At 43.2% G+C, this 19,486-nt stretch overlaps 1 protein-coding gene across 1 annotated transcript in view; it reads left to right on the top strand.

Annotated features, from left to right (window-relative positions):
* Positions 1 to 19,486, top strand: part of LOC121867082 (C-type mannose receptor 2-like) — a 74,233-nt gene that overhangs the window by 52,982 nt on the left and 1,765 nt on the right. The window contains exons 6-7 of the mRNA XM_042366838.1: positions 59 to 301; positions 479 to 673. Coding sequence (XP_042222772.1) covers positions 59 to 301; positions 479 to 673 — 438 coding nt within the window. The remainder of the gene's footprint in view (positions 1 to 58; positions 302 to 478; positions 674 to 19,486) is intronic.

The following is a 19,486-nucleotide window of genomic DNA, read 5'->3' as shown; positions in this document are numbered from 1 at the left end:
ATATATATATATAAAACAGTATTAGATAAGATATTTAACCTCGACAATAAACTTACAGCCCAGTTAACACAAAGCAGTCCAGCCACATGGCTTGGGCTGACTTACAATTCAACATACCAAAAATGGAGTTGGAGTGATAGCCAGGTCAACAACTATACCAATTGGAATGGAGGAGAGCCCAATAATTTATACAATGAATGGTGTACGGAGTGCATTGACTATCCTGGTGACATGACTGATGGCAAATGGAACAACCTTGACTGTACTCAGTCAAGGGCTTTTGGCTGCGAGTTATTTCCCAGTGAGTTGGAAAATTTACACTATGGTTTATAGTGACTTGTACTATTATTTATGAATATATAGAAAACTCACACGTACACTTATGTATACAGTTACTTATACAAATATATATCTAATTTATTCTCCTTATTGTAAACTAGTTAAAAGTAATATTGTTAATGCAACGTTTTACTCCCAGCACACGTTGTTGGCTGTGATGATGGCTGGATGGGTTTCGACAAGTACTGCTACTGGTATAATGACCCGGATTATGTTTACTTGTCTGCGACCTACAGTGATGCAAGGTCAGACTGCCAGAGCAAGGGCGGTGACCTCGTCTCTATACATAGTGCAGAGGAGAATGACTTTGTTGTTGCCCTGACGAGCCCTTATGGTAAGTGGTTCATTTCAACTTTCATGTTTATTACATTCATAATTTGCTGTTTATTTTTATTTCGGTTTCTAAAGATTTCAAGTGCTGAGTGATTTCAATTTTGAGTGAAGGGTCAAGCAGATGATCTTCTTCAATCTCATCAAAAACAGTTGAAAGATTCTCAAACATGGCAACATTTCCTGTACTGACTTTCCTTTACCAATTCTGGAGCTTGGCAAGAAATTCACGAAGACAATCCATGAGGTGAAACACCTTTCCTTCCTTGTCTTGTGGTTTGAGATTCAGCCTGTTTAGCTGCTCAAATCTGCTAGATATGCAAAACTTGGCTCCCACAACACATCACTGAAGTGACTTAAGAGAACACCCTTCCCTTACACTTCCAAGAATAACTTAAGCTCTCCTCGAAGTTCAAAAACTCGATTCACAACATTACCCTTGGAAAGCCAGCGCACTTTGGAGTAAAAGGTGGCTTCATGCTCTGAATCTATGTCTCTACAAAGGTTCTGGAAAAGACGAAAGTTCAGATTTCCTGCTTTCACACAGTTGACACATCAAACCACTGCCTCCAGGATCTTGCAAAGTGCATCAGGGAGGGTTCTCGACACCAGTGCAAAACGATGGTTCGTACAATGAGCCACTTTGGCATTCGAAGTTACTTCCCTGCCACGCTTCTGGAACCCCGATTTCGATCCCAGCATCGCCGGAGCCCCATCCATACAGACTCCGCAACAATTTTCCCATGTGATCCAGCTAGCTCCGAAGAAGGAAGACAGCTTTTCCATCACATTTACAGCTATTGTGGTGGTCCTAAGCTGTGTACAAACCAGATAGTCATTTTTGATGTCTCACGAGAAAACATACGTAACAAACGAGCAGCTAACGTCCGTTGACTCATCCAGCTGTATTGCGAACATACTAGCTGGAAACGATTTAATCTCCTGTATCAGTTGTTCCTTTATATCCTCCGATATTTCACTGATTCGCCGTTTCACCGTGTTGTTTAATAAGGAAATCTGCTGCATCTTACGTTCACTTGCCTCTTCAAGAACCCGCTTGACCACCTTTAAAGTACACGGCTTAATTAAAGTTTTACCAATTGTGTGGGCCTTCTTTTGCTTTGCTATTTCGAGGACTGGTAATGGAAAGCACCACTCTCATCTAGTTTCTGTTTTTCCAAACTCTCATGACACTTGAAGAAATTCCCCACATTTTCTTGAAGCATTACAACTTATAGCAGCCCACCATGGTTCCCAGGTTAAGAACAACTGAGTTACGGTATAAATACCTTATCTGCATATTTTTCAAAGTTGCTGACACCAAAACTTAGAAGACAATGAACAATGATAGCAGCATCCAGGATTTTGCATTCATAATTCACGGGAGCCTCAGCTGTTTATTCTGCTCAAGACATTGTAGCAATTTTGATTTCCCGATTAGTAGATGCAGCTTGCCAAAGTTCGGGGCGAAGGTGGGTATGAGTGTATTTCATGGAAACTCTATGCCCGAAGAGTTTTATATTGTCCCGGAACTCTCAAATCTTTTTCCATGCCTTGAAGCAATCTTGACGGATGACAGGGATTTTTTCCTGATTGGCTCATGCATGGAACTGCACCGATTCTCTACTGCAATCTTGACAAAGTGGTGGTAGTGTTTCTTGCTAATATTTTCCAAGTTTCGAGTTGTCTCTACCACTCAGTCCTTCACGCATTTGCAGCTGTCAGTAAAATGAAGTACAACAATGTAGACAAAAAGATAATAATCATCCGTCAGATTTACTATTATACCCCAGCAGCATGTTTAATGGTCTTTTTTATTCCTATATTGAACTAGTTTAATCCTCACCTATGAAAAAAAAAACGGGTACAAAGCATATACACAAAAAAATATATAAATTATTACTCTGACATACAAAATTTTGGAAGAGAACTTAGAATTGGTTGCCATATTGGATTTTTTGTGTACCACAAGAATTTTGGGAGAAATCTAAGAGGGCTGTTAAGCTAAAATTATTAAGTAAGGCCTATAGAAATTCTATAAAAAAAATTGAGCACTTACCTGTCATGTCATGATAATTTCTCCAAGCGACCCAACTAAACTGTGGGATTGTAATGTTGCTGGTGAATTCATCATTCAAAACTATTCCGTTAACTTTAATATAAAATATTTTTTCCTGATCAATATCTGTTGCTTTATACTGCAATAAGGTCGAATATTTATGACAGGATACATCAACGATTCATATTCAGAAGTCCAAAGCATTGACATAACAGTATTCGAAGCATAAGATGAGTCAACAGCTGATGTTCTATAACCTTAGACAAATATTAAATAAGGCAAATTTACTCGAAAGTACTCAATACTTTACTGCGTGGAAGATGTCTATCTCAAGGTTACTATAACAGGGTAGAAAGTGACCACTTTGAATATAATAACAAAAGATTAATTTTTTTTTGTATATGTATTCACTGAAAGGAAGTGGGTACCATCCAATTGCCATGACTGCCCATCACGGAGAGTGTGGATACAACACACTGAATGCTATATCTTTGTTCCACAAGGAGGTATCATGGCCGGTACTGCACGTAACCCCATTCACTTCCCCAAGTTATAAACCTCGGTACCCATTTACAGCAGGGTGAACTGGGAGTGCTCGAACCACCAACAATGGAACAGTAGGAGCACTCTGTATCCAATCGACCGCCGCACTCTTATCTAAGATACTATAGGACTAGGCGTGTGTCTGTTTGTGTGTGTGTGTGTCTGTTCTGGACAGCCAAAACAGCACAATCGTTTTTCATCAAACTTGGTGGAAAAATCGCAAAAAAATTCGTAGAGTGGAACAAACCTGGTCCCATATCGATGGTTTCTTTAGGAAGCCATTAATTAACCATTTTATTTACGATGGAAAACGATGCAAGTCTATGGACTTGGCGCACCCTCATTCGCTGTAAGCTGTCAGCCCACAATTGCAGTTATCGTACTGCTCCCTCCTCCTCCCCCCACTTTTTTTCTTAGCCTACTTTTTTTTAATGTTGTTTGGATAAGTAAAGGAAGGAAGATGAGTAAATAGAAGAATAAAGAAGGGGAAACAGAAAAGAGTTAGAGATAACAGGTGAGGGGGAGCTGAGTTTCATCATGCGTCTGGACGCGCAGTTTCAACGTTACCAGACGACCTTACAGATACAGTGTATACTTATTCCTGTGGGTGACTGCACATGGAAAAGGAGAAGAGATAAAATGATAATAACAGGATTGCATGGAGAAGATGACTACAATAGACACAGGGTGAATATAGACAGTGAAACAGACAGGAGGTTGACAAAAATAGACAGATTCATACATGCACAAATAGACAATATGGCAACTAACATGACAGACAGACAGCTGACTGACTGGTTCACATCAGACAAAAACAGGCAGACACACGCCAACAACGGAAAAGACAGACAGATTTGACGACACAAAGAGTACAGACGGGCTTACAGTCAAACACCACGCAGACGAACAGACAGTTGGTATGGCAATAGACAGGACGGATAGACTTGAGACAGATTAGATGGCATTTATAAACAAGAATAACACCAAATTGACCATAGCTGCGTCAGTGAGGGTAGGAGGTCTTGCATCCACCAGCGTAAATAATAAGACACATTGAAAACTAACACCCTCGCACGGAAAGAACATCGATGGTCGGTCAGTCATGTGAGATGGGCCTAAAACTGACTAACGTAGATGATGACTATGATGACTTAACACAGGTGATGACTTAAGCAGATGGTGACTAATATAACCAGAATCAAGGTCACTTCTCCTCATAATATAATTTATCTCGGAATGATCATCCATGATTCATAAGAATTTTTTATTATTATTTTAACCTCTCCTTATGGCGAATATTTCTTTAACTAATTATTCTAACCTTTATTCTATTCCTTCTTATAGTATATTAGATGCTGTAAGTATCACGACCACGACCATGATTATAACAACCCCGACCATGATTATAACAACCACGACCATGATTATAACCACGACCATGATTATAACAACCACGATATTGATTATAACAACCACGACCATAATTATAACAACCACGACTATGATTATAACAACCACGACCATTAGGGTGTGTCATAGGAGGGAAGATCAGCTAAAACTAATGGCCCATCACTTTTTTGGTAGATTTTAGTGTATATAAACAGAAAATAATTTCAGTTTCATTATTTTGCAACCTTTTGCTAGGTAAATTTTAGCGTGAAATTTATCGAAAATCTAACGTTCAGCTGCATTAGTGCATTACAATTAAATAGTGAACATTGCTTTCTGACTTCATTCTTTAACAACCCAACTAATAATATTTTTTTCTGTTTCAGATTCTGATGCATTTATAAGTTGATAATATTTGCGATGGCTGCTTGTGTCAGAACGAGGAACCAAAAATCCAGCCATCTCAGTCACTATCTTGGGTCTGGGAGAGAGCTCCTGAAGTCGGAGTTGCCTACATTGAGAGATGCTTTGAGATACGGTGTTTTAATCAGGCAAATCAGTGAAAAGAACCAAAGAACTTACACAAACAAAGACATTGCCAGTGATATGACCAAAGCTGTCTTGGCACAGTACACTCTGGCTAACGCTCAGTTCAAGCCTCCAGTCATAACAAGTCAGAAGAAGATTAGTGAGAGACTGCTAGCCAGTTGGGAAAAGGCAAGAGATATCTCTCTTGGGAGAGGAAAACTTGCAGTTAGGACAGCTTTGCAACAACTGGACCAGTTATTTGACATAATTACTTGCAAGTGCCCAATTGTTCTCTGTCCTGAGTTTGGATGCGATCGTGACTGTAAATCCGAGGCCCACATCTCCTGTATTTGCAAGCGTGAACTGAAGATTCCTGTGATCGAACTGGCATTTGTCAAAGCACAGAGAGACTGGCAGTATAGGGGCTCTCATGATTTCTAGCCAAGATATTCCGGAGTCCAAGAGACAGGAGGCTGCCACAGAGAGACAGAGGGAGAAGAGTTGCCGAGGAAAGAGACTTGAGAAGGCCCAGGGTGAGGTAAAAAGGCCGATGATTGGAGTCAAGCTGATTCAGAGTTTAATGACTTCCCATGGCTGATCCGAGTGCTGACCAGGAGAATGGTGACTTTGTCCCTAACCCAGAAAATAATGATCCCAAACCTTCCAGGCATAAGATTCGAAATAGGAAAGATATCCAGCATAGCTCTGGCCAGCATGCGACACCACACTGGTCTCAGAGAAACTGCAGAGATAGCAACAGCTGCCTGGATTGACGGTGGTTTGATAACACCTGATGATGTTCACCTGGTGATAGATCATAAAAAGTAAGGAAGAGCTCAGGAGAAACTTGTCAGTAACCTAGAAGAGGAGTTTGATAAGGGGATAAGAGAAAATGGAATAAATTGTTTGTTCTTTGATGGGAGAAGGGATGACACTAAAGTGTTCATGAAAGTTGGAAATTCTGACAAGTTGTTCCCTGCCATGGTGAAGGAGGAACACTACTCCTGCTGCAGTGAACCAGGAGGGAAGTATTTGTGGCATTTCACTCCAGAGAAAGATGACATCAGGAAACCAGCTGAGATAGTGGCAGATAACATTGTGAACTGGCTCAGAGAGAGGAACGTAGACCAGACCCTGCAGGCCATTGGAGGGGACAGCACCAACACGAACACAGGGTGGCAAGGGGGGTCATACAGTGGATAGAGCGGAAGATTGGGAGGAAGCTGGTCTGGATTGTTTGTGACCTCCACACCAACGAGTTGCCACTCAGACATCTGATCCAGGAGCTGGATGGCAAGACTCTTTCAAACAACAGATGGTCTGGTCCTCTTGGCAAGATGCTGGACTCTGCCACTGAGTTAGAAATAAATCCGAGCTTTGAAAAATCACAGTTGGCCCTCACTCGTTGAGCTTGCACATACTGTCATTGACGACCTAGTACTGACCAGTACTATGGTTACATGATTTACCAGTGCCATCAAAACTGGGGTCATGCCTGATGAACTTCACACCTGCAGAATGGTCCAGTCTCACATTCTAGGTAGCTCTAGCAGCTCTCAGGTTCTGCAGAATTTGGGTCGCTCATCATAAGCTGAGGAACCAGCTTCACAACCTGGACTTGTCCAATTCATCGTAGTGTCTACGCACCGATTAGTTCAACACCAAGGAATTGAAGTCATCGTTTCTCCGAAGGTCCGAGCATGTTCTCTTCAGCTTAGCTCCCCTGAGAGTCAGCCAAGGAAGGTTGTTCAGATTGTGGGAGCAGACTGTGAGGAGATCTTTACCAGGCTATGCTCATCCCAGAGAGCCAGTTCTGCAGACAATGCTCTGCAGTAAGGTTGAGGAGGGAGAGAAGAGTGGCCGATCAAAAAGATGCTGGATATGGAAGGACTGCGGGAGGATCTTAGACGACGAATCAGTTGGTGACGATTCCTTCAGGGTCAAGGAAGACTCCTGAGGGGGAGTCAATCCTGGAAGTGCCAAGACCCTCACTGATCTCATAGGTCTGGATAACATCCAGGCTGGCAGTGAGCCCCCTCTTACCTGCAGCCTCACCAATGTTCAAGTCAGGAGCTTTCCTGGACAACCCCGCCGTAACCCTGCCTGGCCCTCACTTCCAGAAGTCTCGAAACATTTCATTACAGCAAGTGAGCGGAGCCGAAGTCCGTGTGCAGCCAGGAGAGGAGGAAGGCTACATCCAGAGCTCAAGGTGTGGTCAGCAGGGGAGGTGATGAAGCAAAACAGAAGCAAAGAAAGACATGTTCTCTATGGTGTGCAGCAACACCGGGTCGTAGTAGTAAAACCGGTTTTTGTATTTGATGATTTTGTTTCTAAAGGAATATTAAATTTAATAAATGTGTCAAGATCATTCGTTTCACTATTCTGGATCATTTTCATCCTAATAAATTAACCTGATACATTTACTTTACTTTAAATAAGCTATTTAGTGGTGTTGGTAAAAGGGTGGGAATACTGAATTTTCATAAAATTTCAAGTTAAAATTTACCTAGCAAAAAATGAAAACTTTTCAAATCTGAAGATATCACATGATTCTGCACATAGAACTACATCATTAATACCATGGGCCGATTTTCAAACTCAAAAAAAAAATTCGCCTCCGTATGACACACCCTAACGACCATGATTTTAGCAACCACGACTATGATTATAACAACCACGACTATGATTATAACAACCACGACTATGATTATAACAACCACGTCCATGATTATAACAACATTGACCATGATTATAACCCAACCCTGACCATGAATATAACGCTACGTATGATTATAACAACCCGACCATGATTATAACAACCATGACCATGATTATAACACCCTGACTTTGATCATAACCACGACCATGATTATAACAGCCACGACCATGATCTTAACCACGACCATGATCATAACCACGACCATGATCATAACCACGACCGCCAGTTATAACAACCGCACCCATGATTACTCTTAACCACGACTTTGGTTGTAACATTACGACCATGATTATAACACTTATGCTTATGATTATAACAACTACGTTATAGTCGCCGCTTTCCATGCGACTATGATCATAACAACCACGACCATGATTATAACAACCACGGCCATGATTATAACAACCACGACCATGATTATAATAACCACGACCATGATTATAACAACCAAGACCATGATTATAACAACCACGACCATGATTATAGCAACCTCGACCATGATTATAACAACCACGACCATGATTATAACCATGACCATGATTATAACAACCACGACCGTGATTTTAACAACTTCGGTAAACTGTACCACAGGACTCGCCACCGGGCACGAAGGGCCCTCGATCACTTGTGTATTTACTAAGGCCACATAAAAAAAAAGACAAAGCCTTATTCTACTTGTTAAACCTACAGGGCGACGATCCTTATTGAGCCTCGTCACCAGACGACAGTTGATCCTTATGAATCAATCTTTCAGTGAGGGATTTATTGATTCAAGTACATACAGTATTTGTTTTACAATGCATTGTTTATTTAAATAATAATTCAGAGTTCGCACAGTGGGATCCAAAAGAGAGGTTATGTAAACTCTGTAATGAAGGTGAAGTTGTTTCCCATTGAAATACTTCACATAAATGATCACAGTGTATGTATGTATGTATGCGTACGGACCTTTTATAAAACAATATTTCTACTCGCAGTTGTTTAATTGGTATTTTTTCTATTAGAGCTAATTTCACTTGCTACTTTTTTTTTTTTTTAATTTATAATTTTGTTGGCTATTGATATTCTTTATATTGTCACTATTCGATGTAATTAATACTGTAATGTACATATATCATTGAATTGGTGCGGAATTACCAGTACTGTTCACGTGAACTAGTGTTGCACTGAACAACACCAAAACAGATGATCCATTGACAGTCAGATGTTGAAGACAGGCTGACACTGGGACGCGATGAAGACACACTGTAGATGTTGACTAACGTTAAGTTGAATAACTCTCAGCAGACAATTAATTATATTGAAGATACTGTGATCCTGAGATGCGCTGAAGAAGCGCTGACGTTGGGTGGCGTGAAGATAGACCAATTAATTACGGTGATGAAGATTCTTTGACACTGGGATGGCAATAAAGACCCTGACGTTTGGGTGCGTTAATTGTAGCACCGCCTTTGAGACTGTCATAGTGTCAGATGACTGATAGACTAAAAAATTCAACTTAAGTACAGTATTTACTTCATGGGTGGGACAGGTTTAGTTAACGGCTGCCCTACCGTTTTTTTTTTTTTTTTTAGGTTAGGGTGGGGAAAGGATGGAAGACATGCTGGGGCTCAAGGCACAGCCAGACATGAGGGATAGGAGAGAAGTCAACATATAGTTGTGGGGGAAAGGTTGAAAAATAGTTTAATGAGTTAAACAGAGGACGACACTTTGTTTTATATATTACAGAGTTTGTTGGCTAACTAAGCTAACCTAGGATTTAGAATGAGGTTGCACAATGTTATTTTAGTAGAAATAATGACTAGATTGATTTTACAATTACAAGTTATTAACATCTTTATAATTAAAGCTACGTTATGGACTCACTTGATTGTGACTTGTTAAATGTGAATTTATATCAATTCAAGTTTTAATCTAAGGTGGATCACTGTGGCGGACATAGATGGGTCGTGGGTTGGGTTGTTGTGAAAAGGGCAGACTCCGGGGCCACCTGGCGTGGGGGTCTCCCTCCTTGATGTCTTCCCTGCGTAGGTGGTTTGGGCTGTGAGGGTCGTCCAAGAGCTTGTCCCAAACCTTCTTCCCTTTGGTGGGCGATGGAACCTGAAGTTGAGGGCCTCTGTTTATTTCAGGTGGATGGTTTCCACTGCTCCCTGGTAGGGTGGCGCTTGCCACTGGCTGACCTCAAACACTTGTTTTGGAAGCTCTGTAGTTGTTGTAGTCTAGTCTTCCCGAGTGTGGCGAGTGGTATAGATGGGCATTTCAACACAAGCTCAGCCCAGCGCCTTTGTACAGGTGAACGGTATCTTCTCAGGCATCAATTTAAACGTTTTTAATTCTTGCTGCGTGCGACTTTGTGGCTTTATTTAGTCTGTCCTTCACGTGGGGAAATGATGCCCGTCTGAGAAAATGATGATGCCGAGCAACCTGCCTTGTTTAGAGAGTACCTAATCTCTTCAGTTGTCGATCAACAATGGCGCCGGCTTGAACAGCTATGGGTATGACTTCAAATTTCGTTTTGTTTGTTTTATTTTCCATTTGGCGTTCATACTCCGAGATCTTCTCTATTGCCCGAGCAGTGAGTCGCGCAATCCTTGCTGTGGACCTTCCAGGCAGGTGACGATCTGTGTTGTATCGTCAGCATACATGACGTACTGCTGCTGACGATTGGGGGTGGCAGGTCAGCCGTGTAGAGTGTGTAAAGGGTTGGTGAGAGAAAGAGCCCTGAGGCACGCCGCCGGATAGTGAGAATTCTTCCAAAAATGTTCTGCATCTTGATTTTGGCTCTGCGGTCCATAACAGTTGCATGCAGGCGCGCCAGATTTTGCAGCCCAGTTGTATGATCTATACTGCAGCCCTGCGTGCCAAACTTCGTCAAACGCCTTGCTGACGTCCCTCAGTATTATATTGCACTGCAGGCGGCCAGTCATGGCATTGGCGATCTGCTCGCAGGCCTGAGCTATGGCGGTGGATGTGCCTTTGTACTGGCGGAAGCCGAACTGGCGGGGATTATGCATGTCTTCGTCCTCCAGATACATCCGCAATCGCTTGTTGACTATTTTTTCGAAGATTTTGGCAGGTACCTCTAGCAGCGATATTGGTCGAAAGTTTTCGACTTTGTTTGGAGGCTTCCCTGCTTTTGGTATGAGGCGAATAACGGCGATTTTGATCATCTTAGGGAAGTATCCAGAGGCGAGACAGGCGTTGCATATATGAGCAAGCCTCTCTATCATGTTGTCGGGGAGTTGAGTCAGGATCTTCTTGTTAATGTGACTTTGACCAGGTGATTTGTTTTTAAACCCTTTTATGACGGCTGACACATCTGCAGGAACTATGGGCTCCGTCAGGTAGCTTCCGTCCACCAGTCTAGTGAAGTCAGTCCGTGGGAGCGGCAGGAGCAGGTGCTGATGGTCCTGCAACTGACCTAAAATGTCCTCCTCAAACTCCCTGTCGAAGCCCTCGTTCTCTTGTTCACTAATGGTAGAGATCTTTCGTAAATATCGCCGATGTAGTTGTTCTTGGTTTTCCTCCTCGAATATTTTCAAGTTGTTTTGGTCGAGCAGGTAAGGGACCGTGCTAGAGGAAGACCCATCAGTCGCTTGATCCCTTTCCAGAATGCAGCAGAATTGCAGTAATTGTTGGCTGCCTCCCACACCAAGGCGACCCACTTTTGTTCATGTAGACGTTTGCTCTCGTGCTGGATGTCCGTCTGTAGCTCTCGTTACCGGTCTCTCAGCTCTTGCGTCCACCCGCGGATACTGGCTAGCTGTCTCACGTGAGTGTACTGGACACTGAGCTGCCTCAGCTGGTGACTAGTGTGAGGATGGGGAATGGTCCTGTAACTGGTGATCGGGATGTTGTTGTCCATCTCCGTCTTCACATCTTTATACCATTGTTCGACCGCGTCGTCGATGTCATTGGGGCTGGCTTCTTCCAGGTTTCTCCCCTGCTTGAGACTGAGAGACTCCTTGAAGGAGTCCCAGTCTGCCCGTTTGAGGTTTGACATGATGTTGGCGGGGATCATAATGGGATTGGAGGAGAGCGTCACGACGACTGGCAGGTGATCGCTGGTACTGATGGGTCCGGCGGTAACGTGCCTGTTCAGGACGGCCTCGTTGTTAGAGAAGATTATGTCGGGTGTTGTGGCACTGGCACGTCTGATCAATGTCGGGAAATCTGGCCCGAGGTGTTGCAGTTTTCCCCTTCTGATGTTGTCATACAGCGCCACACCGACGTTGTTCTCATTACCGTGTCCTAGTATGGCGTGGCGCACATTTAAGTCCCCTATGATGTATGTTGGTTTTCTGTGGTGTAGCAACTGGTTTAGGTCTTGTTCGGGTAAGTAAGGACGTCTGGGAGGTAGGTACATTGTGCATATGATAACAGGTCCCCTAGTTGTCTCCACCTGCACTCCCAGAACTGAATCGTCGAAGTCTGGCAACACTCTGTGACTCAGCCGTGACCTGACGGCCACAGCGACACCATCGTTCAGCTCACCCGTCATGTTCCTCTGGTATACAGTGTAGCCAAAAATTTTCAGCTTACTTTCGTCCTTTATGCCAGTAATGTTTAACAAAAGAATGTCTGGGTCTAATTGATAGTATAAGTCAGACAGTTCGTTACGTCTATTAAGGGACCAGTGTAGGACATTATGTTGGACAATTTTCATCCTGCTAACGACTGCCATATCGGAGACTGTAGCTTGGGGCGTCGCTTGGAGTGTTTGCTCGGCTTCTGCCATTTCTAGGGGGACGGAACTTCTTAGCAGAACCTTCGGACATCTGCTTGTCAGTCAATGGCGGGCCCTCGAACTTCTCGTCACCAGTGTACAGGAAGGTGTTCAGGTCCTGGGCCTGCGTATCGTAGTAATCAACTGACGCTGCAGCTCGAGGGTCTTGTTCCTCTGTGGAGTGAGTCGTCATCATCTGGTCGCAACCATTGACTGTGGTTGCAGTCCGATGGTCACTGTCGTCGCTGGGAGTGCATGTAATGGGATCGCGGGCATTTACGGTGTCGGAGCTGTGATCCCAGGGGGACTGACTGGCCGCGTCGGGATTGCGGTTATACTGACTTTTGCCTAAGTCAAGGAGGTCATGGTCTATTTCTGGCGTGGGTTGAGGTCGTCGGTAAGTCGTTGATTGGGTAACTGCCTTAAGGATTTCTTTTGAAGGGACGTCGTCGCTTATTTCAACAGGTGCAATGTTGTTCCTGGTTAGTGTCTCGTTGAGGTGTTTCGAGAATGAACCTGGATGAACCATGTTCATGTGATGGGCATGCAGGTAAGACAAGTATATATAGTGGTGGCTTTGGACTCGTCCAGCTGTGGAGAGGAGACGCTCCTGATGCTCTCGGCCACTGCGTCCCTCATGGCACCCAGTGACTCAGTAACTGCCTGTTTTATTGAGTCCTTGATGGTTCTTATCTCTGATTGCAGGACTTCCGTGGTCTCGCTGACATTGTTGAGCTTTTGGGAGTCTGCTTGAGTTTTTTTTTTTAGAGCGTCTTTTAGGGTTTGGCTGTAAGCCATGATCGTCGACTGAGTGGTCCTTTCTATGGTGTTAGAAATTTCCCTGGTTTCTTTTTGTTTGGTTATTTCGGTCAGTTTCTTCTCTGTTTCTTGAAGTACCTGTTTCCTGACCAGGCAGGTGGCAGAGAAGGTCCTGTGGTCACCCTCGCAGACGACACACTTTTTTATGGTGCTACGGCAGTCTTTGTAGAAGTGCTGATCAGATGAACACTCAGAGCATATGACCCCTTGCATGGGGCAGTTCTTGGTCATGTGGTCATTGTATTTATAGCACTTCATACATTGTTGGATGGGCGTATACTTTTCATATTCTATTTGGTGTGATGAGATGGAAGTGCCATATGCATAGAGCCCCTTCTCCTTCATTCTTTTTGCATCAGTTGTGTCTGCAAAGCGAACCTTGATTATATTATGGGCATACATAGGATACACCTCCACAACCTTGACATTGTTTTGCTTTTATATTTCATCCCTTATTTCTTCTGCGTTATTTTCCACTACATCTTTGTCTAACTTCTTACATACAAGGGTGAGCTTGGCGCCGTATTCCCGTGGGACAATGACCTTGTAACCGTTGGTTTTCATTTTGTCCATGGCACTAGACTTAAGTAGTTTATCAGCATCTTCATCTGTTTCTGTGAGGATGATGTAACCATCTCTCAGATCCACAAGTCTATTTATTCTCACCCTTAGGTCGCTCAATAGCCTTTTTAGCCCTATCCGAGACCCCTGGGTCGGGGTTCCGGAGATCTTCACTCTCACTTTGGCCATGGTCAGTAACATACATGAGTGAATGAATGAAAATTCTACCTAATCTGTCCACCTCAGCTAAGCCCCATGGATGCCGCTCCTTCTGTCCGCTTGCTGGGCGAGTAAAGACGGGTCTAGGGGTAGGGTGATCAGACAATCCCCTGACGGGGGCCTAGCCAAGCCCTAACACCTAACAGTGACACACTGCTGGCTTGGTACCCTCCCCTGATATAACCCTATTTATCCTTTCAGCTACATACCCTATCCCAGCCCCAGGAAAACACACCCAAGTCCTACGCTTCCTATTCTCTTGCACAAAAAGTCCTATCTAAGAACCTCACCTGGCTGTCCCCCAACTACCCCAACCTTACCACTGGGCAGGGTTTGAACAACTGCCCTTTTCTCTTTTGGCACCACACCGTCCTGCTTCTTCTCTTCCTCGCCAGCTTCCTCCAACACTTGGTAGGGGTTACTACACTCCACACCCTGGTCATCTTTCCTGAGTCTGACCCTAGTCCCCTTGGAAACAACCACTCTCTACGCCTGCTCCTCCTTCGCACGTGTCCTGCTAGGCTGAAGGAGTTGAGTCCTGAGGGCTTCGTTCTACCCCTTTAAAACATCTCTGTCTCTCTCTCTCTCATTAGCCCAATAAAGCACGCAGACTTCCACATATTATCAACACCTCACCCCACCAAGATTCGAAGCCATGATCTTATAACTGTGACCGGGGAACGTTACCTCTGGACCACCAGGATACTAAAAGCAGTCCTAGACTCTGTTATATTTCACATAAAGCCTGTTCACAAGCTTATGGCGCCGTCGACCTCTTTTGGGGACTACCCATGCCGCTTAGGTGATCAGAGTAACGTTTTACCAAATCCAGCTTCGAAACACGAGGATCCATATATATTTTATTAGCCCAATAAAGCACGCGGACTTCTACATATAATCAACACTTCACCCCACCAGGATTCGAACCCACGATCTTATGACTGTGACCGGGGAACGTTACCTCTGGGCCACCAGGACACTAAAAGCAGTCCTAGACTCTGTTATATTTCTCACAAAGCCTGTTCAACGAGCTTATGGCGCCGTGAACCTCTAATGGGGACTACCCGTGCTGCTTAGGTGATGAGAGTAACGTTTTACCAAATCCGGCTTCGAAGTATCCAGCCTGATTTCTAGAAAAACTGATTCGTGAGTGATTAGTGAGTGACATGACCAGTACAATATTTACCTGTGATTCCCCTGGTGAATTTGTGACTCTGTGACTGTGTTTTCCCTCAGTGCCACGGCTTGTAATCAGGGCCCTAGTCCTGCCCACCGTCCTCCTCCCCCACCGTCCCACCAGGCCGGCCACCCCAGCTGACCACACAGTTTGATCGACTCCCCACTGCCAGCCTACACTCCCCTCACTATCTTCAATATGTCTAAGTTGGCTGCTAGAGTCAAAAATTTAAATTTCACGACGCAACAGCTGGTTGATGTGATAATTGAAGTCCAACGGACTCTCATACAGGACCTCATACAACAAATGAATAAGAAGACCATTGGGAAACTAGAGGAAGCTGACTGGCGTCTCGCTGACCAGCTAAGTGAGATTAGAAGCAGCTTGGAATTCTTGCAAGGGGAAATAAATGATTTACACGCAAAATTGAACGCTGAAGCTAAAGAGAACCGAACACTCAGGACCCTAGTTCAACAGCTGAGCGAGGAGAATTACAAGCTTAAAATGGAGCAAACGACAACAGCAGACCGGGTGGATTATGTGGATAACATAGGGCGGCGAAACAACCTCAGGATTGCTGGAGTCCCTGAAGATATCCACGAGAACTGGGAGTCATCTCAATGCAAAATTTCACGCCTGCTGAATGAACATTTTAAACTTCTTGAAGTAAAGTTTGACTGCGTTCAACGCATCAGGAAACCCAACTCCTCCCGCCCCGGCGACATCATAACAAAATTCTCATCCCTCTCTGACCATGACAAAGTGTTTTATCAACGCAGTAAGCTGAAAGGCACTACTATCTTCGTCAACGAGGGCCTCTGCCCAGGTACGACTAAAGCCCGCCAACAGCTAATGAACCAGTTTAAAAAAGCCAGGGAACAAGAGAAACACGTGACGTTCAGTCATAAAACCCTTGTTATGAGGGATAGGGCAAGTGGACACCCGCCCACTCACCCACCCACTGTACCAGCCCTTCTAAGCCCCTCGAGAACCCCCTCCCCACTGAGGGGAGAACCAGCCACTATCCCCCCCCCCACCCCCTGCCGGCCAACTCAGGTACTAGGCGTCCACCCTCTGTGTTGAAAACCAGCAATCCTCAACAGTACCCAGTTACCAGTCATCTTAATTCTGTTGGTTGTAGCACTTGTGAGTACGTTACCCTCCACTACTATAACTTTCTTTGGTCTTCCCTTTTCACACCTCAGTGACCCTCAGTTTTTGCTGTTCCTTAATCAGTATCAATGTTCCCACAATGATGATGTTAGTGTCGTTCCCTAAGAGGTACTCGATCGTATGTGTTACACCCCCTTCACCCATGATGTCGACACAATACTCCCTCATATTGATCCTGATGCCATTCTACAAAACTCGCTGGGTTACAGCAACCTCACTTGTACCTATTACTTTCCTGACTCTCTCGAGTTTAGTTCTAGTCTTCTTCTACCTCATACCTTTTCCTTAATGAACCATAACATCACCAGTATTCCCCTTCATCTAGATACCTTTTTAGATCAGTGTATATCTTCTATTGCCCACAAATTTGATGTACTTGGATTCTGTGAGACCAAACTCACTAACGATATTGAATATGTGTATAACATTCCTAATTATAATAGACACTGCGTCAACACATCACGTGGTGTTGCACTATATGTTGATATCAAGTATAACACTTCTGTAAGAGATGATTTGAAGGTTCAGGAGGAGTTCACGGAGAGTGTTTTTAATGAATTACGTAACGACACATGAAATATTTGAGTAGGAGTAATCTACAGAAGACCCCACACTAATGAAAGGAAATTTCTTGAAAATGTTCTGAGCTTATCTCTATTATAAGTTCAGAGAGGAAACTCTGCTACATTACAGGAGATTTCAACCTCGATCTATTAAAATCAGAAACCGACACCTCAGTATTAGACCTTCTTGCTACCTATCATTCTAAGCTCTTCTTCAACACTATAACCAAACCCACTAGAGTAACTGCCACCTTTGCCACTGTGATTGTACATATCTGGACTAACATCAATCCTAACATTCTAGTAAGTGGAATTATTTTTAACAATATCTCAGATCGCTTCCCAGTTTTTGCCATGTATAAAGCAGCCTCAAAACCTGAAATGTAGAGTAGAATCTCAATACAATACGGAGACTACTGCGCCTACAACATGCTCCTTTTTGAAAACAACTTAATGAATGCTAATTGGGATCTTGTCTTTGCCTCCAACAACCCAAACGTGAACAGCTGCAACTTCTCTTGCATCTTCAATGCCTGCTTTGATAAATGCTTCCCCCTTCTAGACTAAGTCAGTGAAAACTGTATCCATTTCCAAACCCTGTATCACAAGAGAAATTAAGATAATGATAAAAGAAAAACGCAAACTCCAAAGGAAATTTGCAAAAAAGACCCATAACTTTTGGTTATGCTTCCCGAAGTATCACAAATAGAGTAACTCAAGCAGTTAGAAATGCCAGACGTAGCTATTATACAATTAAGCTCCAGTGAGCGTCAGGCGACTGTAAGAAAACCTGGAATATCATAAATTCTATTCAGAACAAGAACACGCAGCCTTCGGCCCCCCACTCAGCTTTTATGATAAATAATTCAGTTGTAACGGAACCCTCCCTCATTGCCAACCACTTCAATGGATATTTTATTAATGCTGGCAAAAATCTTGCAGAGAGCATCCCTGATCACCATGAGGAATTTAGAGCTTACCTGCAAAACCGACAGCAAAATATTATATATATATATATATATATATATATATATATATATATATATATATATATATATATATATATATATATATATATATATATATATATATATATATATATATATATATATATATATATATATATATATATATATATATATATATATATATATATATCTAACTAAACAAAATTAATAGATGGTAATTGATCCGTTTGACCCGTGGAAGGATAGCGTCTGTGACTGGGATGAATGAGACACACTGTAAAATTTAGACACTTATATTCCCTCCAACACTACAAACACAATCAAATAATGGTACACCAATATGCGCACCTCTTAACTTGAACTTAAAACACTACTCTGGGAAATAAAAGTTATACATGATATTGAAATTATTAGAAACTCAGGCAACAATAAATTTAAAGTATTAAGAAATGTTGCTTGCACACATGAAACAGGCCTTAAGGGCTTTCAACAAAATTATATCACCCCAACAGATGCACAATTCCTAACCTAACTTAAACACTACTCTGGGGAACAAAGGTTACCTGAGATCGGAATTATAAAGAAAAATTAAATGCATTAAAAGAATTAAATCACAGTATCACTCTGGTTCCGCTTAGTGACACAACATTCAAAAAACAATACTATCAAAATTATTTAAGAAATATTAAACCACACACGTCAAGATAACATCAGTAACTGAGAAATGGTATTAACTACACACAAATATAGTCACTATTATTGATATGTTACTGGGTTCACCAATACTCGTGAACCATGCTCCACCCAACTCAACATACACCCGTAATAAGGGAGATAAAATGTTCCTCTAGGTATCTCCTAGAGTCCTAGACTCATGGTCTCAGTGTGTGACCATTAATTTACTCAGATAGCCTCAGTGTACTCCCAGTGCGTCCATGGGCAGGAAGAGAGAACGCCAGCAGGTGTCTATGGCCAGTAGGTAACACTTCTAGCTGACCGAGGACACGTGGTGTTGTGCACCCACGTGGTAAGAACTGATCACCCACTGCTGATGCTGGTCCCGTGTCGTTTTAGTTGTCTGGAGCACTCGTTCACTCAAGAGATCCTTTGCTACCCCGCTAACCAGTGACAAGCCTATGCTGATCGTTCTGAAGGCGACAATCGCCAAGCCTCAATCATCAACGGCAGTCTCAAACGGCAGTCAGTCTCTCGCAGTCAAACTCGCGGTCATCACTCTCGCAGTCAATTTCTCGCAGTCAAGTGGGTTCTGACGGAAACCTTGTTATACTGCAATAGTGCAACACAGGTGACTAGGCCACGTGACTATTTCTGTCGACGGACGCGCCGGGATGTCCTGTAGGTTCAATCGCTTT

Source organism: Homarus americanus, unplaced genomic scaffold, assembly GCF_018991925.1.
Source record: "Homarus americanus isolate GMGI-L3 unplaced genomic scaffold, GMGI_Hamer_2.0 scaffold6317, whole genome shotgun sequence".
Lineage (NCBI taxonomy): Eukaryota > Metazoa > Arthropoda > Malacostraca > Decapoda > Nephropidae > Homarus > Homarus americanus.
The sequence above is the reverse complement of the archived record's forward strand: the minus strand, read 5'-3'. Positions and strand labels throughout refer to the sequence as shown.